Source organism: Carassius auratus, chromosome 24, assembly GCF_003368295.1.
Source record: "Carassius auratus strain Wakin chromosome 24, ASM336829v1, whole genome shotgun sequence".
In the NCBI taxonomy this organism is placed as follows: Eukaryota; Metazoa; Chordata; class Actinopteri; order Cypriniformes; family Cyprinidae; genus Carassius; species Carassius auratus.
In genome coordinates, this window is record NC_039266.1 from 16,905,790 (window position 1) to 16,919,484 (window position 13,695).

A 13,695-nucleotide genomic window follows, 5' to 3' on the forward strand; every position below is an offset into this window, starting at 1 on the left:
TAATTAGAAAGCCTGTGATATGTTTAAGAAAAAAAATTTTCCTTCGCAGTACTGTAAATTTCAATATTCAGAACCTGCAAAAAAATTATATTCTTCTCCACAAAATACTTTTAATTGTATTATTTAAACATGAAAATGTTAAGCGGTAAAGTAATCTCACACTTTTCTCAGACTATCACTAGCTGTATGCAAATAAAAAGGGCGTCAGCGAGTGACGCAGACCAGCTGCTGCTCAACAACAAGAGCGCGCTGCACCGCCCACCTTTTTACACCAATCAGCGACGAGGCCGCGTGCGCGGATTCAAACCCGTTTCCGGAAGAAGGCTGTGCGCAGATTCGGCGGGATGGACAAAAAATGATACAGAACGAGTGGAAAACCCACACACGCTGAGAACGCAGTCTAGAGTGACAGTACAGAGGGGTGTGTGTGCGTTCAAGGCGCGTAAGACTAACACAGAGTTATAGCAATAGATGTTCTACCTTCACCATTTTGAGATCGCATTGGAAGTAATCTTTTTTGGCTTTCCTTATTTAATAACAAGCATTGTGGAAGAACGTTTTGTCGTATTTATTGCAAAATTGCTCTCGGAGATGTGATTGCACGGATCTGAAGCTTTTCACGGAAAACAGATACATGTGTGACAGTAGCACGTGTGAATAAATGTCAGCTGTGTGTTTTCAACAAGAACTGCTACATTTCGAAAAGAATTGCAATATTGGATGTTTTAAAGACACGTCCCTTTGAAACGAGCTGGACTTGAACACAGTTGACATGGCCAACATGAAGTCTCGCAGGTGAGATGATCAATCTTATTCAGTGCCTTGTAAACTTAATCAAACTCAACATTTAAATAAGCAGAATAATTGTGGTGTTATGGATTCTGGGTAAATGTACAGATCTTATGTTGATGCCCAATTTACACAACATCGGGAGATCGTATAACGTTAGATTGTTTATATCTGGAGTCTCCAAGATGAGTTATTTGTGTCGCCATGGCAACAGTAAAGCTCAAAATATCAATACTTAAATATTTATGTTAATAAATTCTGATATTTAACTGTATAAAAATGATATGACAGTCCCAAGTGACGGATCACATGTTAGCACCTGCTGATCCACAAGGTTGATCATGATTCAAAAACTGACTCAAGCTTTATATAAAAAAAATATTATATATTGTTATATATACAAACATGTTTCCTCATACCAAATGTCATTTATCAAACAGTTTCAAATGTTTAAGATTAGTTTATTGTGTTAGCCTGAATGCTAGTGGTTAGCCTAGCTGTTCCCTATTGAACAGTACAGCTGAAGTGAACTAGCATGCTAACCGGTTATTTTATAATATCTGAAGTAAAATTTGTCCGAAAATTAATAACAAAAAAATATTATTAAAAAAAATAATTAATGAAAAAGTTTTTAATTTATGTACATGTGTTAGTGTTCACTAAACAGAAATAAGAGAAGGTGCAAGTGGATTATGGTATTAGATGACATTTGCGGCCTGCTATAGGTCATTATTACATATAAATACATTATTAGACAATCAACATTTATGTTTAACATAGGATATTAAAGCAGACCGTGAATATGTAAATAAGTTGTATCTTACTCTTTGTTTAAATTTACACATTTGTTATACATTTACACTCTAGGTATAAAGCCTATAATTCAGTTTGATTTGGAGGGATTGAGGAAGGAAAAGTCATTAGAAGTTAAATTATTATGTAATACATTATTAACAATAAGTTAAAAATTGATCAAAACAGATTTGCATATTTAGAGGTAAACAATAAGTATTAGACTTTACATTAATGTGTATTAGAGTTGTAATTAAGTAGTAAGTACATTCATCTTGTGTGTAATGTTTGGCACACAAGCATTTATTCATGTCTAGTCAGATTTTCCAAATGATGACATTGAGGGAGGAAGGTGATGTACTGCTTAGTTGTTGTACCTTAAAAAAAAAACATGATGGTATTTATGGTTGAATGAAGATTTTAATGTGTGTTTCACATCAGGAAACATTACAGACCCCATCAGGAAAGGCCCTTATAAATCATGCTAAATCGTGATTTTTATTATTATTTTTTTATGTAAAGTTTTCTGTGAGAATAATTTTTAGGGGTAGGCTTAGTGTTGTGGGATAGAATATGCAGTTTTTACAGTACAAAAATAATTATGTCTATGGAAAGACCCCATAAAACATGGAAACCCAACATGTTTGTGTGAGTCTCTCTTGTCCTCTCTTTGTTGCTATTAAATCAGGGGTTGGTAAATTTGGTGGGTCACATACTGATGGAAGATATCTGAATGTAATTTCAAAAGGGAGACCAGCTGCAGGCCTCAATCTGATGGACTGTGATTGTAGTTTGTCCAGATCCTGTTTGATCGCTTCCATTGGCCGAGCATTACTTTGGCCTGCCTCCTGACTGAATGATGCCAGCAAATCACCTCTGAAGTAAAGCAGGCTTGTTCATCCACCTCACCCCTTCCTTGAGGGTGGAGATCATACTGAAGCATGCTTCTTAAATGAAACACTTCATTCATCGAATGGCTTGTAATACTGAGAGCCAGCCAATGTTTCAATGATAAACATGCAGACTGGCAGCAAGAAGGATTTTGGACTTCCATATTTGTACCGCTTTAGTCAAAGTTGGACTTCGGCCTAAAACAGCATTAATCTTTCAGCTCTGCAGCAAATAAGGCTTGAGCTTGGTTTATGTTGATAGTCACTATTAGCATCGGATAAATGGTTTTCCATTAAGTTTGCGCTCTGGTATCCCAGGGAGACTTAACTACCCCGATGCATGGTGTTGATTAAATACTGTCCACCTCATTGCATTGGTGAAATGTTACCAGGCAACAAGGCATTCCTATAGACTGAAGTCTTGGCATTGTGCTTGTCACTTTAATTTACTTCTGTGGAAATGACTTGAATGTGTTTTTTTTGTGTGTGTTTTTGGATAATGATGGCAGCAAGAAGGATTTTGGACTTCCATATTTGTACCGCTTTAGTCAAAGTTGGACTTCGGCTAAAAACAGCACTTAAACACATTTCTCATAACTTTAGACTTTGCAGCAAGGCATTCTGGTAGAATGTGCTGTTGCAAATTTCTTTAATGACTAGACTTCCTTCCTTGCTTTTTTGGAGAATCTTTCAGCTCTGCAGCAAATAAGGCTTGAGCTTGGTTTATGTTGATAGTCACTATTAGCATCGGATAAATGGTTTTCCATTAAGTTTGCGCTCTGGTATCCCAGGGAGACTTAACTACCCGATGCATGGTGTTGATTAAATACTGTCCACCTCATTGCATTGGTGAAATGTTACCAGGCAACAAGGCATTCCTATAGACTGAAGTCTTTGGCATTGTGCTTGTCACTTTAATTTACTTCTGTGGAAACGACTTGAATGTGTTTTTTTGTGTGTGTTTTTGGATAATGGGAAAAAAATAATATTCAAATAAATCAAAATGCAAACTAATGCACTGAAATAAGTTGAATAATGCTTGGATTCACTTTGAATCGTGGCTTGCATTGCCAGCTTGCAGAGTAATTACTCTAAGGCATGTCATGTTTAATGAGCTGGCTGCTTTTCTAAATGGTTTGCATCTTGTATTTACAGATGAGTGATCAAGCTTGTCTGCTCAACGGTTTGTGTCAGGCGGACAGTTTGAGAGTAATGGCTTCTGTGAGACAATTAGACCAAACAGAAAACGGTGTTTGACTCTTCCTTTTCTGTATTCTTTGTATGTGTTTTATGGCTGCAGTGAAGATGAGGATGATGAACGTCATTCTACGGACCCTGACAGCAGAGACCCCAAGAATTCCAAAAAGACCCTGTGCAAAATTAAATGGTCCCGGGATGAGGTATTATATACATGCATTTCTATTTTAATTCTAATTATTTCACATAAAATAGTAATGTTTTTATATTGATGAATGAGTACTTCTATTCAGCTAGGATGCATTAAATAGCTCTAAATTGACAGTAAAGACATTCATTTTGTTAGAAAATATTACTATTTAAAATAAATGTTGTTCTTTTGAACTTTCCTTTTTTCAAAGAATCCTGAATATAAAATGTTTCATGGTTTCCACAAACATATTACTGTATTTTTGATCAAATAAATGCAGCCTTGTTAAAGGATTAGGGACTTCTTACAGAAACATTTCATGAATCTTACTGACTGCAAACTTTTGAACGGCATGATATTGTAAGTTTCAAATGGGAAACGTTTTAGGTTCCTGTGATGAAACAGGAAAGGGTGGGGAATTGCCAAGTGCTTTTAGTTCTGCTCTCACAGCCTGCTAGTTGTGTCTGAGGTGAAAAAAAATCTCGTGATATCTCTTTCGTGTGCAGGATGAGAAGCTAAAGAAGCTTGTTGAGCAACAAGGAGCTGATGCTTGGAAATCAATCGCCAATTATTTCCCAGTAAGTAACTTGCTGAATCAAATGCTTGATCATTACTTTAAAAGCATTTTTAAAATGTGGCTGGAATATTGTAGTGTAGCTGTGAGGTGATTTTTTTCGTATTATTTCACATGCATATTCAAATTAAATTAAGTGTTACTATACTGTACCATACTACTACCATTTTACTATAAACCATAATATTAAGTTCTATCTTTAGACTAAAAAACACTGTTGCAAAGGAAAGACTAGATAGACTTTCAGCAGAACTCTTATTAAATGTATGTTTTATTATTAGTGACATGCCTGTGAGTTAGTAAAAGTGTTGTTATTGTAGGTGTATGTGTACTAGCCGCAGGTGTTGATGTGGGATATTGTTGCACTTTGACAGACAAGGACAGATGGTCAATGTCAGCACCGTTGGCAAAAGGTGCTCAACCCAGAGCTGGTGAAAGGACCCTGGACAAAAGAGGAGGATCAGAGGGTAAGACGAGCTGGGTGTTCTATGTCCTCAGAGGAAGACAGAGATGGATGAATAAATGGCGAAAGATGACACATTTGGGTGGGGTGTGATGACCTCATAGTCCTGTTTTTATGTTTTAGAGTGCAAACATCATTGTACTCCTCCTCTACCACCAGAAGAACTGAAAGCTTTTGTTGCAGTATCCTACAACACAGTGTTTAGAAGTTGCATGACAACATTCCAGAAGAACTGGCATGGTTCAAAACACACATAAAAAACACTTTTTGCCCTATTTGGCTTATAATGTCAATATAAATTTAAAAGTTGTACATAAAATACTGTTTTTTGGGTCAGTAAGACTTTTTAAAAGAAGCCTCTTATGCTCACCAGAACAGCATTTAGCTGTATCCATTACTCCAGTCTCACTTATGTTCTGATCATTTGTTCATCATGTTTCACATCTCAACAGGTGATTGAGCTGGTTCACAAGTATGGGCCCAAACGGTGGTCAGTGATTGCCAAGCACTTACAGGGCCGCATAGGCAAGCAGTGCCGAGAGCGCTGGCACAATCACCTCAACCCAGAAGTGAAAAAATCCTCCTGGACCCAGGAAGAGGATCGTATTATCTATGAAGCACATAAACGTCTGGGCAACCGCTGGGCTGAGATCTCAAAGCTGCTTCCTGGACGGTAAAAAGATCTATTTGAACTTAAAAACCGAGAATATAGAAGAATGCCAGTGTGTGTGTTGGCCAGAGAATGACCTTTACTTTACTGGACTTTTATAGGACAGACAACTCCATTAAGAATCATTGGAACTCCACCATGCGCAGGAAAGTGGAACATGAGGGTTACTTGCAGGAGGGCAGCAAGAGCTACAGCAGTGACCCTGGCCAGAAGAAACGCCCCAAATCCAGTCCATCTGTGGAATATCAACATAACCAGAATCAGATGATCATGAGTGGCCAATCACAGGTGATCATTTTAGTTTTCTTATTTTTTTTGGAGTGAAGTTTTTTAGACAAAATAGTATTGAATTTTGATATCACTTATTAACCTAACAATAATTTTTGATTTAATTTGTATTTATGTTTAATATTATACACATCAGATGTGTAGCGTCTAACATACAAGCTTTCATATTGTTTCTGACTGGCAGCCACCCAGATATCCGTATGGTTCAGAAAGTGGCCAGTGTATGGAAAACATCAGTGTTGAGATCTCTAGCTTTATGTCGGTAAGTCCCATGGTGCAGTTCTCACGGCATGCTTCAGTCTCCTCTATATCTCTGAGCTTCCTGCTTTCTGAAGTCTGTTTGTCTTCTCTATTAATTAAAACAAAAATCAATCTAATATGTTTGTGTATAATTGTTTAATCTGCATGTGTGTGGTTTGGTGTGGTGTTAAACTGCTCCTTATATGGATTTCACCAGTGCAGTTTTATATGGATTATAAAATAGTGTTTGGGCATTATTGAATGTAATATCAAAGTCCTAAAAAGCAGCTGAATCCTGAGTGGTTTTGCTTGGTGAAATTCAGGACCTCATGAAAGTCTTGTGAAATTGTCAGTAAAGTGTGTGTCTCGGTCTCTCTTTCCGCCTCTTCCTCCTGGTTCTTCTTCCTCACAGCCATGCCATGACGACCCAGACAAAGAGAAAAGAATTAAGGAGCTAGAGCTGTTGCTAATGTCAGCTGAGAATGAAGTCAGAAGACAGTCGGGCCCTCGTGTAAGAAACACCGTGTGTGCGCGTAGAATAGTGCGCTATAGGTCCCATCGCCTCCCTTTATTCCCATCTTACTCCCCCATACCCTCATTTCTAGCTGTGCTGCTTAGTAAATCCTCCCCGCATTCACTGCCTCCCTGCCTCACACCCACCCTTAGTTTTATTAACTAAAACTACCGCTAGTGACCGCTTTCAGGCATGAAAGCATGTGTTTTTTTGTTTGTTTGTTTTTTTGCACTTATTAATTTATTTGTAACATATTCATCATTAAATTATCTTTAAATTATATTGAAGATACATACTGTATTCTTTTCTGCATATTATAATTGATCGTATCATTATAAATTAATATTATCAACTTAGGAGAGTAGCATGTTTACAACTTTTAGGTGTTAGGTGAAAATGAATGGCTTTTAAATAATTCTTCACCATTTCCTTGTCATTTGTCAACAAGAATGCAGTGTATCATTACCATAGAGATTATATTGGTTTTTTTTCGGTTAATATCATAAATGTTTTCAAGGGGTAAGTTTATTGAAATTGAGATTTACACATCATCTAAAAGCTGAATAATATTTGTTAGGATAGGACCATATTTGATCGAGATACTGAAAAGCTGGAATCTGAGGGTGCAAAAAAATGTAAATATTGAGAAAAACGCCTTTAGGTTTTCCAAATGGAGTTCTTATCAATGCATATTACTAATCAAAAATTAAGTTTTGATATATGTATGATAGGAAATTTACAAAATATCTTCATGGAACATGATCTTTGCTAAATATCCAAATTTTTGGTATAATTTTTTTTTATATATGTAATTTTGACCCATATAATGTATTGCTGGCTATTGCTACAAATAACCCATGCTACTTATCAGTGCTTTTGTGGTCCAGGATCACATATGGTCACAAAGTACTGGTATTATGAAATTCACATATTATAAGTGAAGTAAGTGTAGGTTTATTGGCTCGGGTGTGTCTTAACTCTCCCTTCCACATCACTTCAGTTTTATCGTGGTTTTTTAATAATCATAATTTCTTCTCACTGACCTCAATGGTTTGATTCTATACAGAATCCCGAGAGCTACTCCAGCTGGTCAGACAGCCTTCCTGATGATACTGTCACCACCACAGAGAGTATGGAGGACAGAGGGGTGGAGGTGTGTCGTTTAGAGCAGGGCCGGCCGGCTGGGATGCCTCTGCCTGTCTCTCCCAGCAAGTTCCTGGCTGCTGAGGCCAGTGCTGTGCTGTCCACTCTAGAGACCATCCCAGAGTTTGCAGAAACCATGGAGCTTATTGACTCGGTAAGCAGAGAGTATAATATGGATTGTACATTATCTATAAAATAGATAATGTATTATCTATATATAATATAGATAGTAAAATATGGATAATATTATAGTATAGTTTTATTATTTTGCAATAAAAATAAATCAGATTTATTTTCTGTAATGTATACATGTTGAATAATAATATTGCATTAATATTTTAATCAGAATTATTAATTCTAGATGATATTAAAATTCTTGCCAATACAATATAATACATACAATGTCACCAGTAAGTTAAATATTGATTACTAAAAACCGAGAAATTTACAAAATTAAAATACTGTTTTGTCTAAATAAATTCAAACTAAAATATCAAAAAACTAAAATATTATATATATTTTGAGACAGATTAACAGTGTTATTAAATTATATATATATATATATATATATATATATATATATATATATATATATATATATATATATATATATATATATAACTTTAGGTGAGCATTGGATGATAAAAAATAGGGGAAATGCACATGCACAATTAAATATCAATATCAACCAATACTGATCGATTAAAAAAACAAAAAGAAGTATTTTAGCCAATAACTGATATAAGACTCTACCTATATTGTGCATCCATAAACAATAGGTAAATTCAGGTTAAAAAAAAAAAAAAATTAATTGCTTTTGATCTTGCAATTGGCACACCTTCCTAATCAAAACTTAAAAAAAGCTTTATTTATTTAGGTATGAAGTTATATTTTAAGTTATAGATTTCATGTTTTCTATTTTTCTCAGTTCCCTTTTTACAGCATTTCTGAACGCATTCTGTAAAGTATATTTACCTCAAATTTGGTGTCATATAATTTACTTGATTATATGCCAAGAATAATTTACTCTGCATTATAAATTTAGTCAATTTTTAGTTCAGTTTAGTAAAATGATATCAAAGATACATATTTTTACTTGCCACTAATGAAAAGTGAGGTAAATGTTTTGATGCTTCAGGATCCTTTGGCCTGGAGTGATGTGACCAGCTTTGATCTCACTGAGGGAGGCCCCTCTCCGAAGGCCGCTAACCCCACTGATGTTTGTACGACCCTGGTGAGGTGCACAGAAAGCCTGGCCTATCCAGTAAATGCTCCCACTGTCCCAGCGATGAGCAGGCAGTGTGCCTCGGTGAACCAGGGCAAGTCTGTGGCTCTCTCTAACACCTGCATGAACAGATTCAGCTCTCCACCACTGTCCATCATGAGAAAGAAGAGAAGAGAGAGAGGAGATCAGTCACCTGCGGGTGAAAGGAGCTGTGCTTTCATAGACAACAGTGGGAACTCACCAAAAAACACCCCTGTCAAAGGCCTGCCATTCTCACCCTCTCAGGTATGGCTAGATTTCTAACAAAACACCTTTTAGACCACAGAATTGTGTGGATTCATTCAAACCTTTTTTTCCCATTTAGTTCTTCAATGTGTCTGGTGGTGAGCCCTTGAGCCTCGACAATCCTGCTCTTACATCCACTCCAGTGTGTGGACAGAAATGCCTCAACACACCCCACCAGAGAGAGACCACACCAAAACACCAGAAGGAGAACACGGGGTCAGGCATCATTCTTCACTTCTGCTGTCTTAAGAATATCGAGCATAAAATCTCAGAATCCAGAAATGACTAATACTGTTTTTGTCTTCACAGTTTTAGGACCCCGAAACTCCATAAGAATATTATAGTCCACACTCCAAGAACACCCACTCCTTTCAAAAACGCCCTGGCTGCCCAGGAGAAGATGCACGGCCCGTTAAGAATGGTGGTAAGTCCAAATGGAAAAACTTTTGATGCTGTGTCATTATTAAGAGGCCTATAGAAATTTATTTATATATATATATATATATATATATATATATATATATATATATATATATATATATATATATATATATATATATATATATATATATATATATATATATATATTGTAAAACAGTCTGCGCTGCTCTCGAGCCATCCACGCGGACACAAAAATTGGGCTGCCGGCGGACGGTGGGCGAACACTTCTGATTATGAAAATTTTGTCACGCGGACAGCCGCATAACTTGGATGGCCACAGTATATTTTGGCCTTAAGGCCGCCTCACATACAGCTTACAATTCAGGATTGTGCTGTGTGTAAACTTTTGTGCAGCACTTTCCCCATTGTAAAAATGCACTGCATTATCAAACATTTAGGTGAGAAAATTATACATAAAAAAAAATAAAAAATGCCTCACTCCACCCCCAAATCACCCCCCCCCCCACCCCAAACACACACACAAGACTCACCTATGAGAGGAATTCCCCCATTTTCAAAAATCTAATTCAAGCCTTGAATAAATATCTGTTAAAATCCTAATTGGAGTTTCACTATAAATAATTATATAATTATATAAATGTTAAAAATTAGGGTTCAAAAAGATTGGTACCGGTCATCATATCGGCAGATACTGTTTTGGTGATCGGCTTCAAAAATCCTGATCTGAGTGCACAGTGTGTGTGTGTGAGTGAGTGTATGTGTATACAGTATGTACTATGTATATGAATGTATGTATATAAAACTTAATGAATATTTTTATAACTTAATATATTTTTCTAATATTTGTCAGGACAAAACTTAACAGTCCCAAAAACAGTATTGATTTTCTTTGAATTTTAAGGTTAAATATTGACTGGACAGATTTCATAAGATTCACCTATCTATGACTGTTCAAATATTTATCTGGTGCTTCACTCATTCATTTGCCTTTTGATATATTTTGTTGGTGTGTTCAGCCCCAACCACTGGCACTTCTTGAGGAGGACATCAGAGAAGTTCTGAAAGAGGAAACTGGGGCTGACATCTTCACACAAGTGCAGAACCAACCTCAGTTCAGATCTTATGAGGTACCGGCCACTTTCTTACATATCTGTTCTGTTCTCACAATCATGCAAATGGGGTTAGTTTAAACGTTCAACAGTTTTTATCGAATGTTAACTTTTAAACTGAACACTAGTTTTTATTTTTAAACTGTGGCATTTGGGGTTCACAGCTGATGGAAGCTCCTGCAAGGAAAGTGAGAAAGTCTTTGGTATTGGACAGCTGGGAAAAAGACTGTTTAAATGTACAGCTGTTTCCCCAACAGCAGATTAACAGCAATGAAGAGGTAAGACCATTATCCTAATTCACAAACTTATGATGCACCATTAGTGTTTTTAACTTTTTGAGTTTGCAATGCTTTTGTTTCTGCTCTTCACGCAACATCTTCGCCCCTCTTTTAGTCTCATAGTAACAACCTACTGACCAGATCAATGCTCATGATGCCATTGACAGAGAGAGAGGAGAACTGTTGCTCTCCTGGATCACTGAAGGAATCTTTTTCAATAGTCCGCTCGCTTAGCCCACAGGACAAGAGAGAAAACATGACCCAAAGGAGCCCACCATACCAAACACCCACTCCGGTAATACACTCAGTTGTTCTGTTAGCATAAGAGCAAAGAAGAAAAGCATCTGATATGCCATTAACTTATATTCATTGTGCTTGCAGAAACGCACAATTGACTCGTTAACTGAAATAAAAATGACTTTTTATAACTGAATCTAATATTGATGTTAAGTTTTTTCCCAGCTTGATTTTTCCCAGCTTACTTGGTCAAACTCAAATATGTATTTTCATATCCAACAGGCCAACAGTGAGTGGGAGGCGGTGGTTTTTGGGAAAACGGAGGATCAGCTGATCATGACTGAGCAGGCCAGGCGTTACTTAAACACCAACCCTACCGCCTGCATTTCCAGAGCTCTCGTCCTTTAAACATCACTACTGCACTACAGCAACCCTCCTCTTTTCCTCTATCACACCCACATTTAACCTCTCAGACAATCTGGTGTAGGAAACAGAAACACTTACTATAATGTTTGCTTAACACCTACTGATATAACAATGTATCGCTTAGGAAAAAAAAAAAACTTGTATGCGAATGTAGTCATAATATGTAGTCAAAATACAAATAGCACTAGATTTTCTGAATTTAGCTAATGGGTTTTACAATTTTTAGCTGTAGACAGTGTGCTGATTCTTAAGGGCTGCTTTTTTTTTTAAAGGAAAAAATCATAAAACTGATATTTTCAGATAGTTTTAAGCTCTTTTTAGAGGATTTTAGAGACTGGTGTTAAGGATTGGGGAGCACTGGCAGTGTTGCACTACTGTGGTTGTTTGTTAGGGTGAGGAGTAACTGGATAGCACTTGCAACGTAATCGTTTCCGCTCCAAACGTAACAAAGGTTCCACCCCGATTATTTTATCTTATTTTATTTTATTTTTTAAGAGTAGGACACTCACTGAATGTATTGTATAGCATAAATCTGCTAAGTTGACGTTTACTGGAAGGTACCTCGAACATTTTATTTGTATTTTTTTTTGCTCTAAAGTGAAGGTTGTTAAAGAGGCGTAAAATCGCTGACTTGCATGTTTGCAACTGAAGTCTAAATCCAGCATCTTCGCTGCTTGTGAAAATGTTCTCAGTTCAGCCAAAATCATGTTTGGTACTTATATTAATGCGCGTGTAGCATTATAAATAACACGTTCCAAGAACAGATACGTAGGTGAGATTTGTTCGTTTAGAGCTGTAGGTTCTATTTATTAAATCTTAACTAATTTATTTATTTCAAAGATATAAAGAAAATCTAATTATATTTCTTTTCTGTTAAAAATTTGACTACCTTCCATTACATATTTCTCATTTCAATAACACTGCCACTAATTTCTTGGCCTGTACAGTAAGGTTCCGTCCTCTTTAACCCAATTGGTTGACCATAAAAGTAGCAGCAAGCAGCTTTCAGCCTCCAAAATATGGGGAAATTGCACTTTTTTCAAATATTGCATTAATGTTGATTTGTCATTTATTATCTATTGTTTTATGCCCTCTGTAGTGTTTACATTTTGTTGTATGTGAGGATTTTTATTGGTGGCTGAATGTATTTAAACATTTCATTAACATTGACATGTCAAGACGTCATCCCAAAGGGAAAATGGTGTAAACTTAGTTTCTTTCTCTCACTTTCTTGCTCTGGAACAAATGTTTGTAAGGATTTGCTCGCTGCTACTGAGTTACAGCAGGAACTGACATAAGCACAATGGTTTGAAGGAAGTGTAGGACAATTGCTTTGCTCTCATATGAGGTGAAATGTTGAATTAAATGTCTTGTTTTATTATTTTATTAACATGAGAAGAGCCCATGTAAAATAGTTTCAGGTTATTCCCAATGATAAGTTAGTCTAAGGGAAAAGGAAAATCCTGATGTTAAAGAATTCGGCAGTATTAGCGTTACATATTGGGTTTTATCATTATTTGGTTTTTTTTGTTTTTTTTTGTAAAAAGTTTATTTTTGCTAAATGTAACCCAGATATTGGAATGCAAAAACACCATCTGTATTCAAAGAAACACTACACATTGTGTCCCTCAACGCATCTGTGTTACTGAGATTCATTTATATTGGCGCATGTAACGTTGTAGATAAGTGTTTATTATGTCTTTGTTCGTCTTCATTTTACTGTCAAAGTGTTTGTCTTGTTTGTTGGGATTTCCTTTTTTCTGTAGACTTGAGGGAAGCAAGAATATGTAGCAAACGGACATGCATGAAAACAAGCAGTGCACTTCAACTGACATACTCTTTTCTCATGCAGTGTTACGAATTTGACATTGTTTTCCGCTGAACAATAATAACCTGCTTCTTTGATATTACAACCAACTCACCAATAGCCATGCTGTCATTCACATACCTAAAAATAAAAATATGCTCTTTAAAATGTGCCAC

At 36.2% G+C, this 13,695-nt stretch overlaps 1 protein-coding gene across 2 annotated transcripts; it reads left to right on the forward strand.

The window, feature by feature from the left end:
* The first annotated feature begins 316 nt into the window (after positions 1 to 316).
* On the forward strand, positions 317 to 13,687 carry mybl1 (v-myb avian myeloblastosis viral oncogene homolog-like 1). Of its 2 annotated transcripts, XM_026201318.1 has the most exons (16): positions 317 to 795; positions 3,772 to 3,871; positions 4,365 to 4,436; positions 4,807 to 4,899; positions 5,348 to 5,568; positions 5,667 to 5,853; positions 6,038 to 6,115; positions 6,506 to 6,604; positions 7,674 to 7,904; positions 8,889 to 9,260; positions 9,340 to 9,476; positions 9,570 to 9,684; positions 10,679 to 10,789; positions 10,936 to 11,049; positions 11,165 to 11,344; positions 11,569 to 13,687. In XM_026201318.1, exons 1-16 carry the CDS (start codon positions 773 to 775, stop codon positions 11,692 to 11,694), a joined length of 2,259 nt encoding a protein of 752 aa, XP_026057103.1. In that variant the 5' UTR covers positions 317 to 772; the 3' UTR covers positions 11,695 to 13,687. The 2 variants fall into 2 exon arrangements, with proteins under 2 accessions (XP_026057103.1, XP_026057104.1); XM_026201319.1 differs by lacking the exon at positions 6,506 to 6,604.
* The last annotated feature ends 8 nt before the right edge of the window (positions 13,688 to 13,695 follow it).

Coding starts and splice junctions, on each gene's coding strand:
- mybl1 (XM_026201318.1), top strand. CDS start 773: ATGGCCAACATGAAGTCTCGCAG. Junction 3,872..4,364: donor TTAAATGGTCCCGGGATGAG/GTATTATATACA, acceptor TTTCGTGTGCAG/GATGAGAAGCTAAAGAAGCT. Junction 11,345..11,568: donor CATACCAAACACCCACTCCG/GTAATACACTCA, acceptor CATATCCAACAG/GCCAACAGTGAGTGGGAGGC.